We start from the raw sequence: 21,331 nt of genomic DNA, 5'->3' as shown, positions 1-21,331 counted from the left end.
ATCCATTCAGACACTTGCCATTGCTGACAGAGCACAAGCAGTGTGTCCTGAGAGGGGCCAGGTTCTGGTGGAAGAAAACCCTTGTGCCTCCAGGAAGCACAAAGTCTAATGCAAGTAAAATAGCAATGGCCAGGTGATACAGAACATACAAAGGTGAGTGTAGGAGGCTGTGAGAGCAGAGAGGGCACTTACAGCAGCCTGGCATGTTAGGAAGACTTCCTAGAGGAAGCAACTTCTCATCGGGCTTTGTAAATAAGGCAGGAAGTTGAGGAGTGTATCCTTGATGAGCAGGACATCCTGGACTAAATCACCATGATGGGAAAACTGAGTGGGGTAGGGATGGAGGGGAACCACAAGTTAACTTACATAGTTGATGCCAAGTGTTCCAGAGGAAAAGACTGAAGACGAGAGTGGGGACCTCTGCATGAGGACATGTTTTACAGGAATCCTGGGTTATATAACAAGAAGGGGAGGTGGGTAGGGACAGATTTAATCCAAGGGTCTGGCTCAGAAGCCCGTGGGTGTTCTAAGAACCACCCACAACACAAGCTCCTGAGAAGACTGCTAAACATTCAAAGACTGGGCCACATTATCTTTGCAAGAACCCTGTAGAGGCCCAGTAATTCTGATGCTCACTATAGTAAGACAAACACTCCTTCTATCCCTCTCCCTCCTTGGGAGTAGGGACTGGTTCTCAGGGCCCCCCAAAGGCAGGATTCATTTTCATCGTAATGAATTATGCTTACAGAAACTCTCCCAGCCAATCCCAGGGAGTTCTGGGAATTATAGTGAGAGCAGGGTGGAGGAGAAGGGGGAGAAGGAGATGAGGAGAAGGAAGTTCGGGCAGGGGTAGGAGGAAACAGGGGGAGCTCCCAACAAACAAGCTCTTGTCCCTAACTCTTCCCAGGCTCAAGGACAGGAAGCAAAGAACCAGGGAAGTAGCCACATTTTATTCCACACCCGTAAATTCCACCTACCATACAGTGATACAAACTCTTTAACACACCCTGTTACCTAGGTCAGTGCTGTCCAGTAGAACTTTCTGCAATGATGGAGATGTCATTCTGGGCCATTCAATACAGTAGGCTATTGAGCACTTTAAGTGTGGCTACTACAGCAGAGGAAATGAATTTTTTAAGTTAATTTAAATTTAAATGCTCACATTTAACTACTGTACTGGAAAGTGCAACTCTAGGACCTGGCCTGGTCATGGGGCAGTTTGGTTCAAAAGTCAACTCTTGGGAGAGCAAGAGGCAGAAAGAGACCTGGAGGTCACCACCATTCTTCCATACACAGAAAGCGCAACTGCAGCTGCTGAAGTGGGTGAGTCTCACAGTGGGGGGACACCGCGCAATCGCCGGATGAGGTTAGCCAGCATTTTGGCCAGGCCACCCGTCCTGGGCTCCTCAATATGAAAGGTTCGAGTGAGAAGATTGTAGAAGGAGCCATAGCACACAGCCACAACAGTGCACGTGAGGCAGATCACATTATAGGGCATGCTGAAGTCCGGTGTGGGCAGGTTCACCAGCAGTGGCTCTGTGTAGAGTCGCACAAAGTAGCTGGAGCCATCAGAGACTGGGAACCTAAGTAGGTGGGGAAAGAATGGTAAGGCAGGATCACTGCTTCTCCCCATCTCAGCCCAATCTCCCTCTGCAGTGGCACTGGATCAGTGCTGCACAGTAAGGGCTTTGAGAGTTCTTCTAGTCTTAAAACCTTTTAAGGAAGGCATCTTTCAATAAGTACATATACCCAATCAAAGGAGAGTGGGCTGTGTTGAAGTGGAGGAAAGGGCCTGCCTTTATGATCTCAGTATAAATGGCACTCCTTAGAGAAGTCTTCCTAAATAACCCAGTGAATTACTCTTCATATGTCACCCTCCACCATTCCTCTCCAGAACAGTCTGCCCTCTAGACTCTAAGCACAGGGAGGACAGGGACAAGCTGAATACCCGGTACTCTCTGAAGTACATGGCATTTGATAAGTGCTCCAGAAATATTTTTAAGAGGATCACTAAGTAAATGTAAACCATAAGTACTGCTATTCTCATCTTCTTATTCTTCTAGAAGCACCTTAGAATCATTTTATAAAGTCTTTATAAATTTCAGACCAGTAGGATTTTTACTAGGATTGGGTCAAGTCTATAAATGCTGTGGAAGAAGTAATGTCTACATCAACCTACCCTGCAGAAGCCTGATCGTCTGCATAATGCCCAGCAAGCAGCTGAAAATGTACCATCAGAAGGGTGTGGTCACACTTACAGGGTGTTAAAGAGAGGGCTCCCTTCCCAGTCCACTGGTTTAGCTGCCACCACACTGGGCACAAGGGCGCTGAGGACAGATGGGCTGCAGAGAAGTAGACAGATGGCACATGTTTCTCACTGTCTCCCCCACCAAGGGGTAAAAGGCACAGGATGGGTCAGGAGGGTGGGTCAGGAGGGTGGTGTCAGTCTGTGGGGGTGGATCTCACCTGACATAGAAGCCATGGTTGGGGTCTGGGGTGTACTCAGTCCACTTTAGCAGCGCTCGCTCAAACTGGATGGAGACCTTGGTGACTGAGTTGGCTGGCAGCTGAATTAACATCTCTAGGAGATGGGGCTGCTGCCGGTCCTGGGCAGGCTGGTAGTGGATGTAACCTGGAGAGAGGCAAGTGTCACCCAGACTTTGCTCCAGGATCAGAATACTTATACCTACAGTCCCTAACACTTGCCGTGGGGCCATAATCTGGATACCTTCAAGGTGGACTTTGGACCACAAAAGGCAGACCAGCTAGGGAAGGAAGCAGGGTCTCAGAAAAGGGAATGTGTTTCCAGGGCAGTAAACCTAGGACATAGTTAAGAGAAGAATGTTACAGACCTGACCAGGCACTATAATCCTATAATCCTGGCTACTTGAAAAGCTGAGATCGGGAGGATCACAGTTTGAGGACAGCCTGGGCAAATAGTTTGTGAGACCCCCATCTCCAAAATAACCAGAGAAAAATAGACTGCAGGTGTGGCTCAAGTGGAAGAGCACCCGCTTTGCAAGCATGAAGTCCTGAGTTCAAACCCCAGTCCCACAAAAAAACCCAAAAAACAAAAAATGAAAAACGAATGCTGCAGGCCACTTAATCAATCTTTATATTGCTAAAACTGGGGCACCAAACACCAAGTACCTGATGTGATGCAAGGGGAAGTCACAGATCACTCGGGAATTCTTGCCAAAAATATGGGACACAAGTCTAACCAAGTTTCTAAATCTAACCACCAGTGCAGAGAAACAGTACGGAGGGTCACATTGGTACAAGGGCAAATCCAGAAGCAGAACATTCTACACAACAATGACCCAATTCTTCAGCAAATAAATAACACTTAAAAAAAAAGTGTGCGGATTGTTATAGATTAAAAAAGAGCTTAGGACGGGGATGTAGCTTAGCAGTAGGGTACTTGCCTAGCATGAGCCTTGGGTACAATCCCTAGTAACATACAAAAGAAAAAAGCAGGGGAGGAGATGAAATGAGGGGAGTAGAAAGAGAGAGAGAGACTGAGAGAAATTACTTAAGTGTACCACATCAAATGTAAGATACGAAATAGAAGAAAAACTGGGTGGAGGAGAGAGAAGTATATTAGAACTCTTACTTTCTGCTTAATTTTTCTGTAAACCTAAAACTACTCTTAAAAAATAAAAAATTAAAGTCCACTAATTAAAACACTTAGAGATAACATCAAGCAAACACAACGCGAGAACCTTATTTAAATTTCAATTCAAATAAACCAATTTTTAAAATTTACTTTTAAGACCATGGGGGGAAAACAAGAGAGATAATTATATGGTAGTATCTTTTTTGGGGGGACGGGGGACACTGGGTTTTCAACTCAGGGCTTCACATTTACAAAACAAGTGCTCTACTGCTTGAGCATCACCCTCAGTCCACTTTGCTCTGGTTATTTATATATCCATTTATTTATTTATTTGGCAGGACTGGAGTTTGAACTCAGGACTTCATGTTTGCTAAGCAGGTACTCTACCACTTTAGACACACCTCCAGTCCATTGCTCTGGTTATTTTGGACATGGGATCTCACAAACTATTTACCTGGGCTGGCCTCAAACTCCAACAATCCTGATCTTGGCTTCCCAAGTAGCTAGGATTACAGGTGTGAGCCACCAGCACCCAGCTATGATTATGTTTTTTTGACTGTCCTTTTACCATTAGGAAAATATTCTGAAGTATTTAAAGTTGATACAATGTCTAAGATTTGTTTTAAAATACTCTAGCAGGGAAGGAGGAAGAGAGGAAGGGAAGGAGGGCGGAAAGGGTGGAGGGAGGGAGGGAGGGAGGAAGGAAGATGGGAAATAATAGAGGTAAAGATTTTTAAGTTTGGTTACTGGGATATGATATAGCCTCTTCCTAAAAAGTCTTTTTCTTCATCATCAGTCTTCCCCCAGACAAAAGAAGAACAAGTGCTTTAGTGCTATGCCTGGCACACAATAGAATGCTCTCAGAAAAGATTAAAACCTCCCTAGAAAATAAAAATAAAATTTCAAAACTGTACCTCTTTACTTTCCCAAGGAAGTGAAAAACCAGCTACCCCAGCTCTACCACTCTTTTAGCTTCTATGACCTGTTTCTTTTGCCCAACCCTTTCTCTATCTCAGAGTCTATGGATCATCATGAAACACAAGAATGTACCCAAGAGTCCAAGGAGAAGAGAAAGTAAGTGAAAAGAGAAGGAAACTGTCCTCATACTGTCCTATTAAGAATCATTATCGGTAGTATGCATTTTAACTATTTCTGCTTCATAATTACTTCCAAATCTGGCACAGTGATTCCTTGTTTCACTTTCAAACTATTCCTAACTCCATTCCTGTGCAGGCCTTTATAGGTACTTGAGAACTACTAAGAAGTGACAGTCTGGAGGACCAGGAGAAAGAATGAACTGGGGTGATCTGGGAGGTCTGGTGTGGGAGTTGGCTCCTCACTTGGTTTGTTCTCCTTGCCCTTGGACGTGATGGTGAGGGTATGCACATACAGCCGCAGGTACCAGGGCACAGCATCCAGTAGCAGCACAGGAAAGGCCCGGTATGGGTGGGTGTTGTACAGCAGTGTACTCAGCTCCCCCTTTTGTAGTCCATAGCCACTCACATACCTCTGGGCATGTAGGAAGGGAACGGGTAGGGCTTCTGTATAGAAAGAAGTCAACATTTAGTTGCTCTTAAAGGAAAGAGTCACTCCCCACCCCAGTTCCCAGGGCTGTGTTCAGAGTCCTAAGCCAGGGAGCAGCTGGGGATAGATATACCTTTAAAAGTGGGAAACCTGAACCCTGGAATCATCCCTGTATTTCCCAGCCCACAAGCAATGATAAGAAGATCACTCTTACTTACTAAGTGCTTATGTGCCCAACACTGTGCCCTCTTCCGTCCCAAACCAGTGCTCTTAGGATATTTTGCCATTTCCCTTGGCAAAACTGAATACAACTATAACTGATGCTCCCTTATTACATATACATTATGTTTCTTGATACAGTGTTCTCTGTCTTATTCACCACTCTGTGCCTGGTGCATAATATGAACTCAACATATTGTTGATTAAATTAATGCATTTAATGTATTCCATATTTTACATTAATTGTCTCATTCAATACACTAAGTTAATACTGCTGCTTTTTGCAGTTGCAAGCACTAAGGCTCAGTAGAGCTAGGAACCTGCCCAAGGTCACACAGCTAAAAAGAGTAGGGTTAGAACCAGTAACATATGATTGTACAGATCTGGGTCTAAACACACTTTATGATCTTATAGGAAAGACACAGGACTGTGAACCTTCCCCTAAGAGAAGAAATCCTTGTAGCCTATTGCACAGGGGCCCATCCCTGCACTCACCATTCTCTGGAGGTTTCTTCCACTTGAGCTGGAGGTTGAGGTTGCGGGAGTTATTGATCATGGCTGGATCAAGCAAGTCATAGACAGCATAGGTCTTCCAGGTACCCAGGATGACATCCTGGTATGTAGTGGTGGGAGGTGGGTTCACCTCCAATGTCTCATTGTCCTGGGAATACAAAAGCAGGACTGAGAAATAGACAGGGAGGATGGCCTTGGAGAAGAGAGGTGTGTGCATATGGCTGAACACCTTGGTACCTGGTTGTAGCTGGTGATGTCCACATAGACTCGGCTCTCTGAAGCTAGGGGGCAGGACTCTGTGAGGGTTCGGGAGAACATCCGGAAGAGTGACCAGTCTGAGGAGCAGAGAGCAGGGCTGAGCAGGAGCCAGAGTAGGCCTGGTCTGCACAGATAGGGCAGGATTGGGCAGGTGGACAGAGATGAGTTACCAAGGCAGCTTACCTTTCTTCCCCTGCCCCGTGATGAAGGCATCAAATACAACTGAAAGGGTCTGCCTCAGCTCCCAGGAGATACTGGTGCAGCGTGCATTCTACAAGGGCCAGATGGCAGCAGTGAGGCCTCAAGGACTCTAACCTGGACAGAATCCTTCACCTGTTTCGGTATCATCACATCTATGGATTTGCTCTGGTCACTACTGCACACTCTGCCCCAGGCTAGACCCTGTGCTGACAGTTTATGTGCATCAGTTTGATGAACCATCACAACAACACTGAGAGCTCAGGAAAATGAAATGATTCACTCAAGGTCATGCCAGCTGGCAAGTGACTGAGCCAGCAGCTGCACTCACACAGCTACTGTTCCAAACCACTGTGCTCCATGATACAGATTAATTGAGTGGTCCCCAGGCAACCACTCAGTTTCCTTGATGCACAGCCAATCCCCCACATAATCACCATCATTTCTGCCACTTACTACTCGCTCAGACTGAGCTCCAGATAATCTTTTCCTACATCTTCTCTCAGAGCCCTGGATGGCACCTACCCCCATTCCCTGTGACTTACTCTGCAGATAGGACGGATATGTACTGCCTGGGAATGGTAGCTGGTATGGAACAAGCGATCTGCCTTCAGCAGCACTGACAGGCCTGCCTAGAGGAGGCAAGAAAAGATGAAGGGTCAGCACCCAGTGTGGAGCACCTGACATGGGACACAAATTCTCTTAAGTACACTCTAAGCTGCCAGTCTACAAAGGGGCATCTGCTAACCCAATCTACTCTTTGGGGCTCCCACCCATACTGAGACCACTCCAGCCTCACCTTGGAACTACAGGGCAAGAGCTTCTTCCATGGGGTGAGGTTCTCGGTGCAGACAACCTCCCTTGGCAGTACAGCGTATCGCAGGAAATAGTGATCAGTGTCTGAGAGAGACGGAAGTCTGTCCAGGGTGGGCTCAGGACCCTGGCCCTCAGGAGCCACGCTTCAGAGATGAGAATGACCACTCCTGCTCCCTACACCACTCTAGCACCACCACCCAAACAGTCCCAGCTGAGAGTGGGACTCCCTTCTCCCCTGGGGAAAAGGCAATGCAGAGATAGTAGTCTTGGGAAGCACTCTTCTGGGACCTGTACAACCACAGGGTTTAGGATCTAGCCCAGACAAAGAAAGAGGAAACAGAGCAGAAAAGGAGCAAAGGTTTGGGCAGAAGTTACCAGGAAAAAGAAAAGGGCTGCAGGAGCTATCTCACCATTGGCCAGTCCCAGGGGTTTGAAGGAGGCAGTAGGAGTTACTGTGTTGGTTGAGTCAATGAAGTTGAGTGATGCGCAGAAGATCCCTGAGAGGACGTTACTGAGTTCCTTCCAAGATTTATCCACACTGGATAGAGACACAAACCCATTAACTGTCCTGGGGCTACCTCTGGTCCCTCAGGTAAATTCATGTCCCACAACTAGATGCCAAGCCCATGGGAGGAGGAGACTATATTCTTAACCATTATACAGGCCAGATAATGAGAGTTAGAGCATCACTGCCCCTGCTCAGCCCCTTCCTGGTCTCAGCCTCTTCCTCATTCTCCTCTAGATGTTTCTACAACCTCATGGGCCTTTACCAGGTAGTTCGTCTGCCTGGGAATGCCCTGCTCATTCCCCTCTACCTATCTTTAAGGTTCAGCTGCACTCGTGGGCTCCTCTTCCAGGAAGCTTTTCCTGCCTTTCTGAAACACAGCCTCTTGAGCTACTGTGGTTCTGAGCATCCAAGTCTCTTACTGGGTCCTTTCTGGGAGATGGATGAGTGACAGTAGCATCTTGTCCTAAGCACCTTTTCTCTTCAAGGACTAGTCTGGATCATCTGTGTACTTCCCTCAATACCATGGAAAGGGCTCCATACTTTGAAGCTGACACCAGCTCACTGATCCTCCCTGAGTGTGCTCAGCTGGGCAAAGCAACAGACTCTGTCCTGCAAATACCCTGGGCATGAAGGTAAGTGCTAGTTCTAATCTAAAAATCATACTGAACAAGGGAAAAAATAACCATTCTAGGACCCCCACAAAAGAATCAAATTAAATTAGGTATTCCTGACCTCGGGATGTAGCTTAGTGGTAGGGTGCTGACCTCACATATGTGAGGTCCTGGATTTAATCTCCAGCACCACAAAAGGTAAATGAATTAATAAATTAGGTGTTCTTTTCTTAGAGAAACATCAAGAGCCTTGTTCTCTACATTAATAATAATAAGCACTAGAATTCTAAACATCAGCTTCATATTACAGGCAATTAAGGACAAAGGGGAGACAGTGACAGCAAAGGAGATAGAAAAAAAAAGGTAAGGAAGGAAATTAATGCAGAAGGACTTCAAGTTCTAGGCCAGCTTGAGTTTTATGGTGACACTAAGGTCAGCCTGAGCTTTATAGTAACACTTTATCTAAAAAAAAAAAAAAAAAGTCAGGCATGGTTGCATTTACTGTAATTCCAGCAATTGGAAGGCTGTGGAAGGATTGCAAGTTTGAGGCCAGCCTGGGCTACAAAGTGTGACTCTGTCTTAATGCACATCCCTCACCAAAAAAAAGTAAGGGAATCAGCATTCAGACAAGGAAGAGAAAGCCTTCCTTGACAATCTTGGGGGGAATGGGATTAGGGGTGGTATCACTGCTTGCTCCTCATCTAACATTGCTTTAGTTCTATCCTGGGCTTTTTAAAAGTAATCCTTGGTTCAGCACTTTCCCACCATTCCAATCCTTAAGCCTCAAATAAAGATGGCAAACTTCAAGCTTGAAAGCTCTATCCCAACCATAACCTTGCTTTATTTGGTGTACAAAACACCAAAATTACTTGCTGATATTTAAATGTCAATTTTCACATTAAATTCTGATTTTCTTTTGAAAAGTGACAGTCTGAGCACATTAGGCTTCTATTGTTACCTGGCAAGAATCTGTAGTTGCTGAGGGGTATCTGTTCTCTTTAGATTGTCACACAAGCTCTCAGGTCTGCCCATCTCTACCACTCCCTATTATTGCTCTAAATTTTGTTATCATGTTTGCACTATTAACTTCTTCCTTATGATTACAAGGAAAATGAGATATACTTCTCATTCCTGTGTCCTGTCAATGTTTTTACTCCTTTACTCATTGATGTTACCTGGGTGGCCCATGCAGATGTAAGTACGCAACTGCTGCAAAGAAAGGTTACACTCGAAGTAGAATAGCCAAAACAGTCACTGGGCTGTTGTTGTTGTATAAGAGTAGTAACTAGATGTACCATTCTTCCCCTCAAACACAGCATTCCTCTAATACAGAGATCTAGCATCCTGAAGGCCAATTCTAGCTCACAAGTATGTTTTGTCTGGTGTGGGTGATAACTATTTTTTAAAAATATGAAGTAAAGCCAAGTTACCCATTTTGCCAGTTTTCTATGCTCTCATATCCACATAAGCATCAATCATTTGTTATCTATCTCTGTAGGGAAACGTATGTGCTTCTTCAGGTCTGCAAGTATTGGGGAAAGAAGTTTATTCAGCAAACTAAAGAATGCCAGTCAGTGGTGATATCACTTCTTACTTCCAAAGCCAGCACTAAAGCCATGAAATCACTGCCTACTGGAACTGCTGTCCCCAAGGGCAGAAGCAGGATGACAGTAGCTTCTCTTGCCACACTCCCCTCATGGCCTGCAACAAGACCCAAAGTGGGCACTCACTCAGTGACAGTGTCTTGGAACCAGGCCCAGAGCTCTGCACCTGATGGGGCCTGCAGGAAGGGTGGCCCCCAGTATCGGGTCCTCCAAAAGCCTTGCGTGAATGACAGGTGCAGCTCCCGCAGAGAATACTTGGATATCAGTTGCCCCAGGGCTTTGGGGAAAAGCCTGTAATGAGACACTGGAGAACAGGGAGCAGGTGAGTGGTGACATTCCCCACACACTCCTCGATGGGATTCAGAACCCCACCCAGCGATCAGCACCGTTCCGAGGGATTGCTCCCGCCCCACCCCCAGCGGGTGCCACAGAAATGTCAGATCAGATCTCACCTCCTTCCCGTTGCAGCTCCGAATCCCAGCGCGTGCGGAATTGGAACGTAGCAGCTACGTCCCCGGAAGGCAGCGGGGTGATGACGAGCTCCTCCCGCAGGCTGTCGCGTGGGGGCACCGCATGGCCCCAGGAGACTGACCCCAGAAGCAGCAGGACCAGCACAGCGAGCGGCAAGGCCGCCGCCATGCCTGCGGCTGCTTCCGCCTCCCGCCCCACGCGCCCACGAACGGCCGTCATCCAATAGGAAGAGAGTATGGGAAGGGACTTCCGGTGTCGTCCCGGAAGAGGGCGTGGTACCACCAGAGTTACGGGCCTCGCGCCGCGCTAATCCCTTCGGCCACTGGATCTCCAGCGTGCCCAGAGGACACGAAGGGGAGTGGGCTTGTGGTCCACTCACACTTTGAGGTGTTTCCAACCACCAGAAAGTGGTTAATAATACGGACACAGCCACTGCCATTTGATAGTTGAGGCAACAAGCAAAAAGGTCAGTTACTTTTGGGAGGTCACACAGCTGGGCTCTACTGACTTGATCCTAAACCTAGCCAGCTCCTGTAGAGGCAGAACTTTCCAACCGAACTCCCAAATAAGCGGCTCTTTTATTATGAAAAAATTCAAACATACGCAAAATTGAAACATTTTACTGTACTTAAGATTTAGCACATTCCCGTTTATAAATCCATTAATCCATGTTATGTTTTGATGCTTCTCCAAATAAAACCTGTGCGGCTCAAACTCCTATCCAGATAGATTATTCCTAAAACCTGGGGCTGGGAATGTAACTCGGTGGTAGAGTTCTTGCCTAGCATGCGCAAGACACTGGGTTCGTATCAGCGCTGTAACCAAACAGAACAATGACAACACATACACGACCGCCCCACCCCCAAAAAAATCCCTAAAATCTCAGAAAATTGGCTGTTCCCTCTTCTCAGTCAATCCCTACCTCCATACTATCTTTCAGAGGCAACCAGTGTTCTGATATCCCCTGACCCCAGACAATAGATGATCTGTTCTAGCACTAAATAGAAATGAAGTCATCATACAGTATGTAACTTTTTGTGTGAGGCTCTTTTCAGGGGAGGAGTGTTTTTGAGAATCATCAGTGTTCTTGCATGCATTGGCAGTTTTTATTGCTGTACAGTATTAACAAAGTATGGATAAGCCATAGTTTATCTGTTCTTCTGTTGATGGACATCTGGTTTTTGGTTATTATGAAGAAGGCTGTTTGAGTCAGTATAGGTTTCTTTGTAGACATTGATAGCATATCCGTTGGGCAAATATATAGGAGTAGAATTGCTGGATCAAAGAGGAAGTGTATGTTTACTTTTACAAGAAATTGTCAGACCTTTTTCCAAAATAATATTTCATTATTCCACTAACAATATGTGAGAATTCTCATTGCTCCACATCTTGGTCAACATTTGATGTTCTTAATTTTTTGGACTTTTTCCTCAGCTACTTGGATGTGTATGCAATGGTAGCTCACTGTGGTTTTAATTTGCATTTTTCTGGTAACTAATGTTGAGCATCTGTTCATGTTCTTTTCAGCCATTCATATATCTTCGCTTGTGAGAAGTCTGTTAACATCTTTTGTGCTTGCCCTTTTGCTAGCTTGTTTGCCTTTTTATTATTGAGTTGTAAGAGTTCCAGTATTAAATTCCTGTTTTAGTTTTCCTACCTATCCTATGGGAAACTCATTGGTGAAGGATTCTGTGAACAGTCTCGTAAATCCCACAATAGTATTTCTAGGAATAGTAAAGTTTGGTGTCTGCCAATATAGATTCCAATCAGAAAGGAAGTGTCAAAAAGATGTCTTTTACTTGATGCTTTCATTCTACTACATCCAGTGTTTCTGCCCCATTAAACATGGAATAGGAAGGCCATGTGCTTAGATGTCAGATAGATGTGGGTTCAAATCCCCACACCAGCCTTTAATACATGTGAGCATGAGTAACCTTAGTGTCAGTTTTCCTCATTTGTAAAATGGAGAAACTTATTTTCAGGGTCATTGTTAGGATTAGAAATTATGTGTATGTAGGATCTGGAATGTAATAAATGCATAGCATCTATTTGAGCAACCCTATCACACACAGATGAAGAAATGGGTAATTTCCCAAGATCACAAAGAATGATGAATGCAGGACTAGAGTTTATATTACTAACCTCAAAATATTTTTTTAAAAGGCAGCTACCATCATTGTGATTATTTTGTACTTTTATGCTTTAATTTTGAAATTGCCTATCCCATCATTCAAGACCCAGCCACCTCTAGTGAAGACTTACATTCCTTCTCCTCTAGTGGGCTACAGTCCTTTCTGCTGCATCCCTCATCATTTTTCCATTATTTTTAGCTGTATCTGTTCCTGGAAGAGCTCTTGGTCACCTTGGTGTTTCTGGTGCCTATGCAAGAGGCTAGCACATAGTAGATGGACTCAATAATGTCTGAATGAATGAACAGACTAAACATCATAGCACAGATCTATGTTGTCCCCACATTCCCATGCTGTTCAGTCAAGTTCGGTGCATTCCTGGGGATTTCTACAGAGTAAGCCTTTTAGGAAATCTGAACTATAGTCCCTCCTATTTCTTCCACAGCATAGGGTTCTACAAGGATGAGTTTGTCTTCCCACCTCTCCTGAATCTCTTCATGATGTTCACTGGTGACAAGCCTATGCAACTGAAAGAAACCACACTGTGGCCTGGAGACTAAAAACTAGGCTCTGTAACTTGGAGTTGACTCCAAATCATCCTCCCATCTCCATGGGTACTGTGTGGCCTTAGAAAATAGTCGGCAGGAAGATGGTGACTCTGAAGGCCAGCCAACCCCCTGTGGTTTGGCAGGAGGAGAGGTCATTGTCTTAACCAGGAAGTGATCCTGTGGTCTGACCTGACCCTAGACTTTTCCAGTCTAGGGCTGGAACACATTAGCAGTTAAATTGAAGGTTTCCCAGAGACTCACAGACAATTCTTCCTCTCAAGAAGGCTGTAGATCCCTCTCCTCAGACAGGCTCCTTGTCCCAAACCCCACAATCCTTAGCATTGTATGCTTGGGATACTAAGTTTTATTGGCATGTTGATGGCAACCAACTAGTACAGTTTCCCATCATTCACCCTGGAGGGAAGGGGGGTGATCCCAAGAGCTAAGAAGTTCTGCGTATCAGAATTGTCCGGACCACAGCCACAGCCTGAGAGAAGGCCTAGCCACTCAAGACAGGAGGTAGAGTCTTGCTATGCTAAAGAAGGGGGGAAGGCACAAGAGGACAGGAACTTTGCCATTTGTGTACAGCAAAGTCATGAGCAACCCAGAAAAACCCTAGACAAGGCCCTGGTACAACTTGTTGGATGATCTCAACTTGGACCCACAGACTTTTGAACAAAAGAGTCATTTCACAAGTTAGTTTCCTAGAGACAAGGAAAGATGAAAAACCCTCCGACTTCCCTGAATTTCTCATGTTTCTGTCTTTAGGAAGAGTGCTTAGGAACAGTCACAATGACTTCCTGCAGAGAGTAGATCTACAAGGACTGAAGCCCTGTCACTCAGCCTGGATGGCTGAAGGTCACTGATCTCATGGGTAGTGTTTTGATAAATGAAGGGAAGAACAGTAATGATATTTTTTTTTTTAGAGAGAGAGAGAGAGAAATGAGCTGATGTTCCCTAAGGCTGGGTCCTATAACCTCTCCTTTTGCTCAACATTCCTTGGGCAAGTTCATTCACACACATGGCTTCACTTATCACCTATATACTGATAACTCCTTTAATCCTCCAGCCCAATTCTCTCACCCAAATCCACACTTATAGGCCAAGTACCTACTGAACAAGCACCTCAGAATCAACAAGTATAAAGCCAAGTTTATAACCTTTCCAAACCTTGTTCTTTTCTAAACTCATCTTGTCGAGGACCTCCAAACCATCCTGTTGCAGGAGGTAGAAACAACCACGTACCCTTAACCCCTTTCTCTCTCACTCACCCACTGAAAAGCTTTTGGAACTTGCCTCCTAAATCTCTTAATTGTTTCCACTTTTCTCCACTTCCCACTACCTCCACTTTAGCTCATCTCTCTTACTAGATGGCTACAATCATCTTCTTATTTCCAGGAATCCACTCTGATCACCCTCAATCAGTAGTCCACAAGTGGTCTTCCAGCCATTCTTCTAAATTCCTACTGTCATTTAGGTCTCAGCACAAAATGCCATTTCCTCAAGGCAAACACCCTAGTGGCCTCTCTGAATAGGCTAACTGCCTCCTAGTCATAGTTGCAGTTTTACATTTGGGCCCCAACTAGACTGCAAACTCCATGACAGCAGGGGTAGCAGGGATTGTATCTTTTTCTCCTTTTTTTTTGCCATTACCTCATATCTACAAGGCCACCCATGATCAGTGTCTTACCTATGCTAATTTCAACATTTAATATTTACTGAGTGAATAATGTTGCTTATTTTTTAAAACCCTGCTTCAACATAAGTAAGCTAACCACTGACTTCTGGGTCACCATTATCTTTTGCATAGATTACATGTTACTTACTTGTCTTGCGCCTGCCTCCCTCTACATTGTAGATTCTCTACATTGCAGCCAGAATTAGCCTTTGTACAAGCAAGTCCAGCCAGTTGTAATCCTTCATTACTCCCAATAAAGTTCAAACTCTTTTTTTTGTTTTTTTATTTTGTAGTCCTGGGGCTTGAACTCAGAGCCTACACCTTGAGCCACTCCACTAGCCCTTTTTTGAGATGGGTTCTTTCAAGATAGGGTCTCCAAAGTATTTGCCCAGGCTGGCTTCAAACCATGATCCTCCTAATCTCTGCCTCCTGAGTAGCTAGGATTACAGGCATGAGCCACCAGCGCCCAGCTAAGTTCAGACTCTTTAAAGTGGTCTCTAATTTGTAAACTGCTAATACCCCACACAGTGACTTCTGTACTCTTGTTCCTCAGTAACAAAACTCTAATTCTTTCAAGACAGCAGAATACCCTACCAAAGGGCTATTACCATTTCCCCAGTAGCCAGGATGCTTCTCAGATCTGTCAGGTAGTACAGAAATCAGATGCATTGGTACTTCAGTGACTTGAAAGGGTTACTGTCTTTCCAAAGGCCAGAATTTCCTTTCTCTTAGGAAAATGCTGTGTCCTCTGTCTATAAAACATGTACAAATGGAACATCTCCCATGTTACCAAGTTCTTGTCAATGAGATAAAAGTGAGTGCTATTGCTTAGAACTTCCAAAAATGCTTAGGTGGGCAGGCTATGCCCTCTTTGCCCATCCCCCATTTCTTCTCCTTCTTTCTACCAGTTTCAAAGTCACGATGGCCAGGGTTTTATCAGCCAGTCTATACATAAGTCATCAATAAGAATGTAAGTCATGTGCCTTGTATGGCTAATCAAAAAGAGCCACAAAGGAGCCTGGTGCTCAGTACTATAGAGCTCCCACACAGCCTCTTATTTTGAACTTCTTTTATATGAGGAAATATATTTTTATCTTTTAAGTCATGATCTTTTACTAGCAGTCAAATTGAAACCTAATACAGGCTTCAAAGCATTTCACAACCTGACCTTTGTCAATCTTACCTCTCCCTTTGGGTCCTCATAAGCAGCAATTTAGCCAAACTGAATGCTTTTCGGTTTCTCAAGGCTGTTTCTCTCCATTTAACATTTTCACAAGCTGCTCCTTCTGCCTGGATGCTGCCAACCCCTAATCATCTTTCAGATTTATGCTTAAAAATCAGCTCTTAAATTACCATAAGCTAGGATAAAATGCCCCTATGTCTGGTGCCATAGTACTACCTCATTGTGCTACTTATTACACTGTGAATTGTGGTATTTACTGTTCTCTCCCACAGACAGTAAACTCCATGAATGCAGGGACACAGCTTTTCCTGTTCAGAACTGTATTCCAAATGCCCAGCACAGGTGTTGCATAAGTACTCTTGAATAAATGGATTAAATGATGGGGATAGAGAGCTAAGGACATATAGTGGACTTGGTATCTGCAATGTGAAGAATGAGGTGGAATGGTTGATACATTATTATTTGTTTATTATTTACACCATGCCCTGTTCCAAAAGGATGTAAAGAGGCAGGATAGGCTGGAGTACCACCTCACTTGGAGTGCTAAGGAGTTCACGTCCATTAAAAGACACTGGTTTAAGAGACTGTAATGGAAGACTACAGGGTAATTTGGAGGAGGGAGGAGTGCTAAGAAAAGCAGTGGCATCTTGCCCTACCCCATCTACCATCTACTCCTTTGCAAGTCCTACTTCAGAAGTAAACCCAACACTGGGAAGGGCTGCCGCAGGAAAAGGTTAGCAGTAGAGCAGGAGAGGGTTACGCTCCAAAAGGTAAACCAGCTTACCATCCTTTCCCCCTTCGGTGCCAACTGCAAGTAAAATGTCTGCCCTTCTCCCGGAGTACTCTGGCTGAGCTTGTGGTCTCACGTGAAGAACAGCCAGCTCAGTCAGTCTGCAGGAGGGGCCCAACTGCTAGCTGCAGGTTCCAGGCTCTGCCCTCCCATCACCTCCATCAACCCCATCCTCCTCCTCATCGGACTGTGCCAACGGTGTATCTGCTCCACCATCACTAGGGTTTGGACTATGGAGGTTGGTAGAGGAGTCAGAAGACAAGGAAGAGGTCCGGGATGTGGTCCTGTCTGTTGTGGGCACTGGCAGGCTTAGCTCCTCTGGATGGTCGTCCACTCCTGCCCAGAGAAAAGAGCTGGTCAGGGCCACCAATAAGACTTCAGAGGACTCTTAAAGAGCTTATCTGGCCTGAGAAACTGAAGTGAACAGAGGGGCAGGTACTTGTCCAAAATCACTTAACCAGTCCAACAAAGATCCAGGATTAGAATTTCCATCTCCTGGATTCCAGCTCCTTCTATATCACATCTCATTTGGGCTCTGGAGTCAGATCAATCAATGCAAGAGTTCAAGTTCTATCTACATTGCTTACTTTATGCTGAGTAGCTTGGTTAGCTTTTCCTCTCAAGGACTTTGCTTTTCCTCTATTAAAAAAGGGATGCCTACATTCCATAAGGTTTTGAGGATAAAATCAAAGAATGCTTATCAAATGTCTGGCATAGTAGGCCAACAATAAATAGTAGCAGTTTTAGTGGTTTTGGTTTTTATTTTATTCTGTTTTGGTGTTTGGAAACAGGGTCTCATTATATAGCTCAGGCTAGCCTCAAATTTGAGATCCTCCTGCCTAAGCCTCCTGCCTAAGCCTCCTGCGTACTGGAATTACAGTTGTGTGCCACCACACCTGGATCAGCGGCACTTTTAAATAAGAGATAATCTGTCTTACAAGTTAAGCATATGTCTTACAAGTTAGATAGCTTTTCTACTTTCTGGCTATATGGGTGAACTTCTCCGAGCCTCTTTTTTTTTTTTTTTTGTGGTTCTGGGATCAAAGTTAGGGCTTCATGAATGTAAGCAAGCACTGTACCACTGAGCTACATCTCTAGCCCCCTAACTTCTTTATAAAATGGAGATTGCACCACGGACATTGTTAATTGCAATAATACATGAAAGTACTTTAGTACAGTACTAGGAACTTAGTAAATTACTCAGTAAATATTATTACAATGACTAAGATTGTTTAAGTTGTCTAATGTAAACACTGTATTTTACATTTTATAATTATAGTAATTTCACAAATATGAAATTAAAAAGACAAAGGAAATGGCCATTCCTAGAATTTTGGACAAGGGATCTGTTGCCCCAGAAACAATTCCCTAAAATCAGAATGGACAGCTATTTTGCTGGCAAAACACCCACTTCCAGCCTGTACTTGTATTCTTCCCCAGCTCAGTCTTGTAGCCTCATTTCAGAGTTCCAACATCTGGCTCTGGTTGACTGGTGCCCAAGTCCCCAAAAGCAGAGGGGCATACCAGACGTCTGAGGGGTTGCTGGAGGATCCTCACAAGGCAAGAACACATCTGCTCCATCCTGATCCCCAAGGTCAATAAGTTCTACTTGCTCCAGTGTGTCCACGTTCACTTCCATGGATGAGATACTACCTATGGGGGCTGCAGACGAAGAGGGGTGAGTTAGAAGGACCCAGGCTGAAGCTGAGAGAATGGTCAGTTACCTGTCAAATCCCAAACCAGAAGTTTACTGGGCCAAGAAAACAAAAGGGAAGAGTCCCCCAAGATTCCAGACCCTCAGGACATCCTCCCTATCCTACCCTAATTCTGCTCCATAGGACTTGAAACTTACGTCTTTGTGACTCAAGATGCAGGTGGGACAGGGGGAAGACAAACTCTGTCTCTGGCTGTAAAATGTCCTCAAAGAATTTCTGCCTTTCCCGAAGGCGGAGCTGCTGGCGCTCCAGGGTTGTTCGAGGATTTGGGTCCATGTCAGCCCCTGAAGGGTAAAGGAGCAAGATAAGTAGAGTGGTAATGGTAAGAGAGGAGACTGTGGAGGCCTGGGCTTAGGGAACCCCACTGCAACCAGCATTCCTGCAGTAGGGCCTCTGGTTCCAGCCTGGATACCTCTAGCCTTGGCTACTTCTTTCTCTTTTCTGAAACAAAGTCCATCCCACAACCTTCAAGTCTCATGCAAAGGCAGGGCCTGCCCTAGATCCACAAAGGGGATGCCAGTTCCAGGCACAGGGGAAATAGCCTCTGTGTTCAGGGAAGGCAGCCAATTGCTAACTAACTCTCCGTATGTGCCCTTCTGAAAGGTTCAGAGGGGCTGGTTCAGCCCAAACAGGAGAGGTGCTTTGTTCGCTTAATGGACCCAGCTCCTCTCAGAAGGTCAGGGAAGAGGTCTGGATAGAGATGATGGGGTGGAGGGTCCTCCTTTTCCTCTAGTGTGCAACTCTGGTTCCTCCCCATCCTTCAAAAGTCAGATGAAAGCTAAAGGAACAATCCCCCCATGCCCTCTCTCTTTCTCTACACATGTACCCCTTACCACCATCCCCATCACCTCCAAGTCCTTGCTCTGAAATCAGAGACCTAACTTCCAGACTTGGCTCTGTCCCTAAAGAAATCATCTTTCTGGCCTCAGTCTCCCCATCTGAAATGGCATAATCTTCCTACCTGGCTGAAATACAAGACACCACTTGTGAAGGTGAGCTATTTAGGAAATAGCCATCTTTTCTCTGAACTCCAACAGCTCTTTATATGTTCTTCTCTGACACATCTGTCTTATCTCCCTGCTAGTCAGTGAGTAGGAAGTGGAAGGGTGGGTCCTGGCTCCAATTCAGTCCAGGCCTCTTGCCCCCCACTACTGACAGCTTTCCAGAACACCAGAATTCTGGGCCTGCCCAGGCCCTGTGGATTCACTCCATCTCATTCCTGGCATTCTGCTCTGAGCCTATCACCAGGGGCAGGGGGACTTCTAGACCATCACCCTCCGTACACCGCCTCATCTGCCCTGAGATTATGCCAAACCCTGGCCAGCTCCCACAGACACTGAAGCTGCACCAGAGGGACCCAAACCGAGTGGGCCAAGGAAGTAAGGGGAGTCGGGCCGGCTGCGGAGAAGGGAGGCGCTGACGCTGATTCCTAGGAAAGGTTTAGAGCTGCGGCCCAGGTCACAACGCTAAAAATACCTAGGGCCCTGGGGCCGTCTGCACTAGCAGCGGGGAGGGGGAGGAGAGCTCCGGGCGAACCGACAGGAACATGGGCTCCAGGCCTCCCCCTCACCTCTCCCCTTCCCTTCCCCTGACCCCACTGATCTCACGAGAATGAAGGGGCTGCCCTCCGGGGGCTGCGGAACCGCGAGCTGAAGCAAGGGAGTTGTTTACGCGACAATAGGTGCTGGGAAAAGAGTGAAGAGATTTAGGGGCAGGAACCTAGGCAGAAGGCAGAGAAATGGAGAACTCCCTCTCGTCTCAGCCCCACCCGCACTGGAGTAGGCAAGGGAGAAAGAATTCCCTAAAAAGGGACACGCCGCGCCGGCGGGGGAAGGGAGGGGTCGGAAGAGGGCGCTCCCCCCACCCCCGGCCGTTCCACTCGTGCTCCGGCCCCTCCGCTGTCTCGCGTGGCACCTGCGTCCACCGCCGCGGGAGCCCCTACCTGCAGCGCCCGGCGCCCCCGCTGACTCAGTGTGTCCGCTCCGGCGAGGCGGCGGCGGGGGCGTGGGAGCGAGCCGCGCCGGCCGGGGTGGGGCTGCGCCTCCGGGTCTCCCGGGGGACCGACGGCCCTGGGAGCCGGGAACGAGGAAGAGGCGGGAGGCGGAAGTGGGGGAAGGGCAGCAGCGGGCACACTGGCTCAGCTCTCGCCCGGTGGCGGGAGGGAGCCTCCCGTATCGCGACTACTCGTACTTGCAGGGCCGGCAAAAAGTTACCCGCACGCATCCTTCCTTCCTCCGACCGGTCGCACTGCTCCGCGCACAGCCTTGCAGCCGACGCCCGCGCGCGGCTCTGTGCCCGCCCCGATGCCTCTGCGCCGCCCCCGCACAGCACAGACCCGCTGTGGGCCCACGCGCCGGCTCCTTGCCCACGCTCACTTAATGCGCTCCGACTCCTGGGCAGCGCCCACGCCACGACTACGCGCACGCACCGGCTCCCTGACTCTCAGCACCCTCGGCCGCACTTGCCACGCTTATGCGCGCACTTCTCCTGGAGGCGCACGCTGGGCGAAGGCGGGGTGAGGACCAAGTGCTATCCAGCAAGACAGGTGCATTGCGATGGACGACCCCTGACCCTGGAACTCACCTGGCTGTTCCTGATTCCTGGCTCCGGGACTAGATAGCCGCCGCCCAACCTACCAGCGCACTGGGCGGGGTGGGCTTGGGACCGGGCGGGTCAGGGCTGGAGGGGGTGAGCCGCTGCGCCGCGCCCCTAGACGCGGGCTAGGAGCCAACACCACCACGGTGCTAAGCCGGGTGCTGGACGTCCGGTCCACCGGGGTTGGAGGGCGAGGCAGAAATTGCTTGCTCCCCGCAGCAACTCCCGACTCAGACCAGTGTCAGAAGTGTCTAGCAGCTCCTGGGACCGAGACTCCATGCCCATGCCACTCTACCCATCGTGTGTGTGTGTGTGTGTGTGTGTGTGTGTGTGTTGGGGTCACTTGGTAATTCGT

The 21,331-nt window shown here is 46.9% G+C and overlaps 3 protein-coding genes across 3 annotated transcripts in view; all 3 read right to left on the bottom strand.

Annotated features, from left to right (window-relative positions):
- Window positions 1-929: 929 nt before the first annotated feature.
- Window positions 930-10,552, bottom strand: Pigt (phosphatidylinositol glycan anchor biosynthesis class T). Its single transcript, XM_020168022.2, has 12 exons — window positions 10,320-10,552; window positions 9,994-10,171; window positions 7,555-7,682; window positions 7,128-7,228; window positions 6,874-6,960; window positions 6,314-6,401; window positions 6,110-6,207; window positions 5,855-6,020; window positions 4,957-5,157; window positions 2,467-2,632; window positions 2,259-2,342; window positions 930-1,583 (listed from the first exon to the last, which is right to left on the bottom strand). The coding sequence occupies exons 1-12, from the start codon at window positions 10,504-10,506 to the stop codon at window positions 1,331-1,333; spliced, it is 1,737 nt and encodes a 578-aa protein (XP_020023611.2). The 5' UTR covers window positions 10,507-10,552; the 3' UTR covers window positions 930-1,330.
- A 5,775-nt stretch (window positions 10,553-16,327) lies between these two features.
- On the bottom strand, window positions 16,328-20,712 carry Dbndd2 (dysbindin domain containing 2). The gene is made up of 4 exons (XM_074074853.1): window positions 20,595-20,712; window positions 18,519-18,665; window positions 18,191-18,328; window positions 16,328-17,002 (listed from the first exon to the last, which is right to left on the bottom strand). The coding sequence occupies exons 1-4, from the start codon at window positions 20,602-20,604 to the stop codon at window positions 16,788-16,790; spliced, it is 510 nt and encodes a 169-aa protein (XP_073930954.1). The 5' UTR covers window positions 20,605-20,712; the 3' UTR covers window positions 16,328-16,787.
- The window catches only part of Sys1 (SYS1 golgi trafficking protein), a 38,233-nt gene continuing 35,428 nt past the window's right edge, over window positions 18,527-21,331 (bottom strand). The window contains exon 4 of the mRNA XM_074074854.1: window positions 18,527-18,665. Within this exon, the coding sequence (XP_073930955.1) occupies window positions 18,659-18,665 (7 nt within the window). The 3' untranslated portion in view covers window positions 18,527-18,658. The remainder of the gene's footprint in view (window positions 18,666-21,331) is intronic.

This window comes from Castor canadensis, chromosome 5 (genome assembly GCF_047511655.1).
Source record: "Castor canadensis chromosome 5, mCasCan1.hap1v2, whole genome shotgun sequence".
NCBI classification, from domain to species: Eukaryota; Metazoa; Chordata; class Mammalia; order Rodentia; family Castoridae; genus Castor; species Castor canadensis.
Note: the sequence above shows the minus strand (reverse complement) of the source record. Positions and strands in the feature narration are given on the sequence as shown.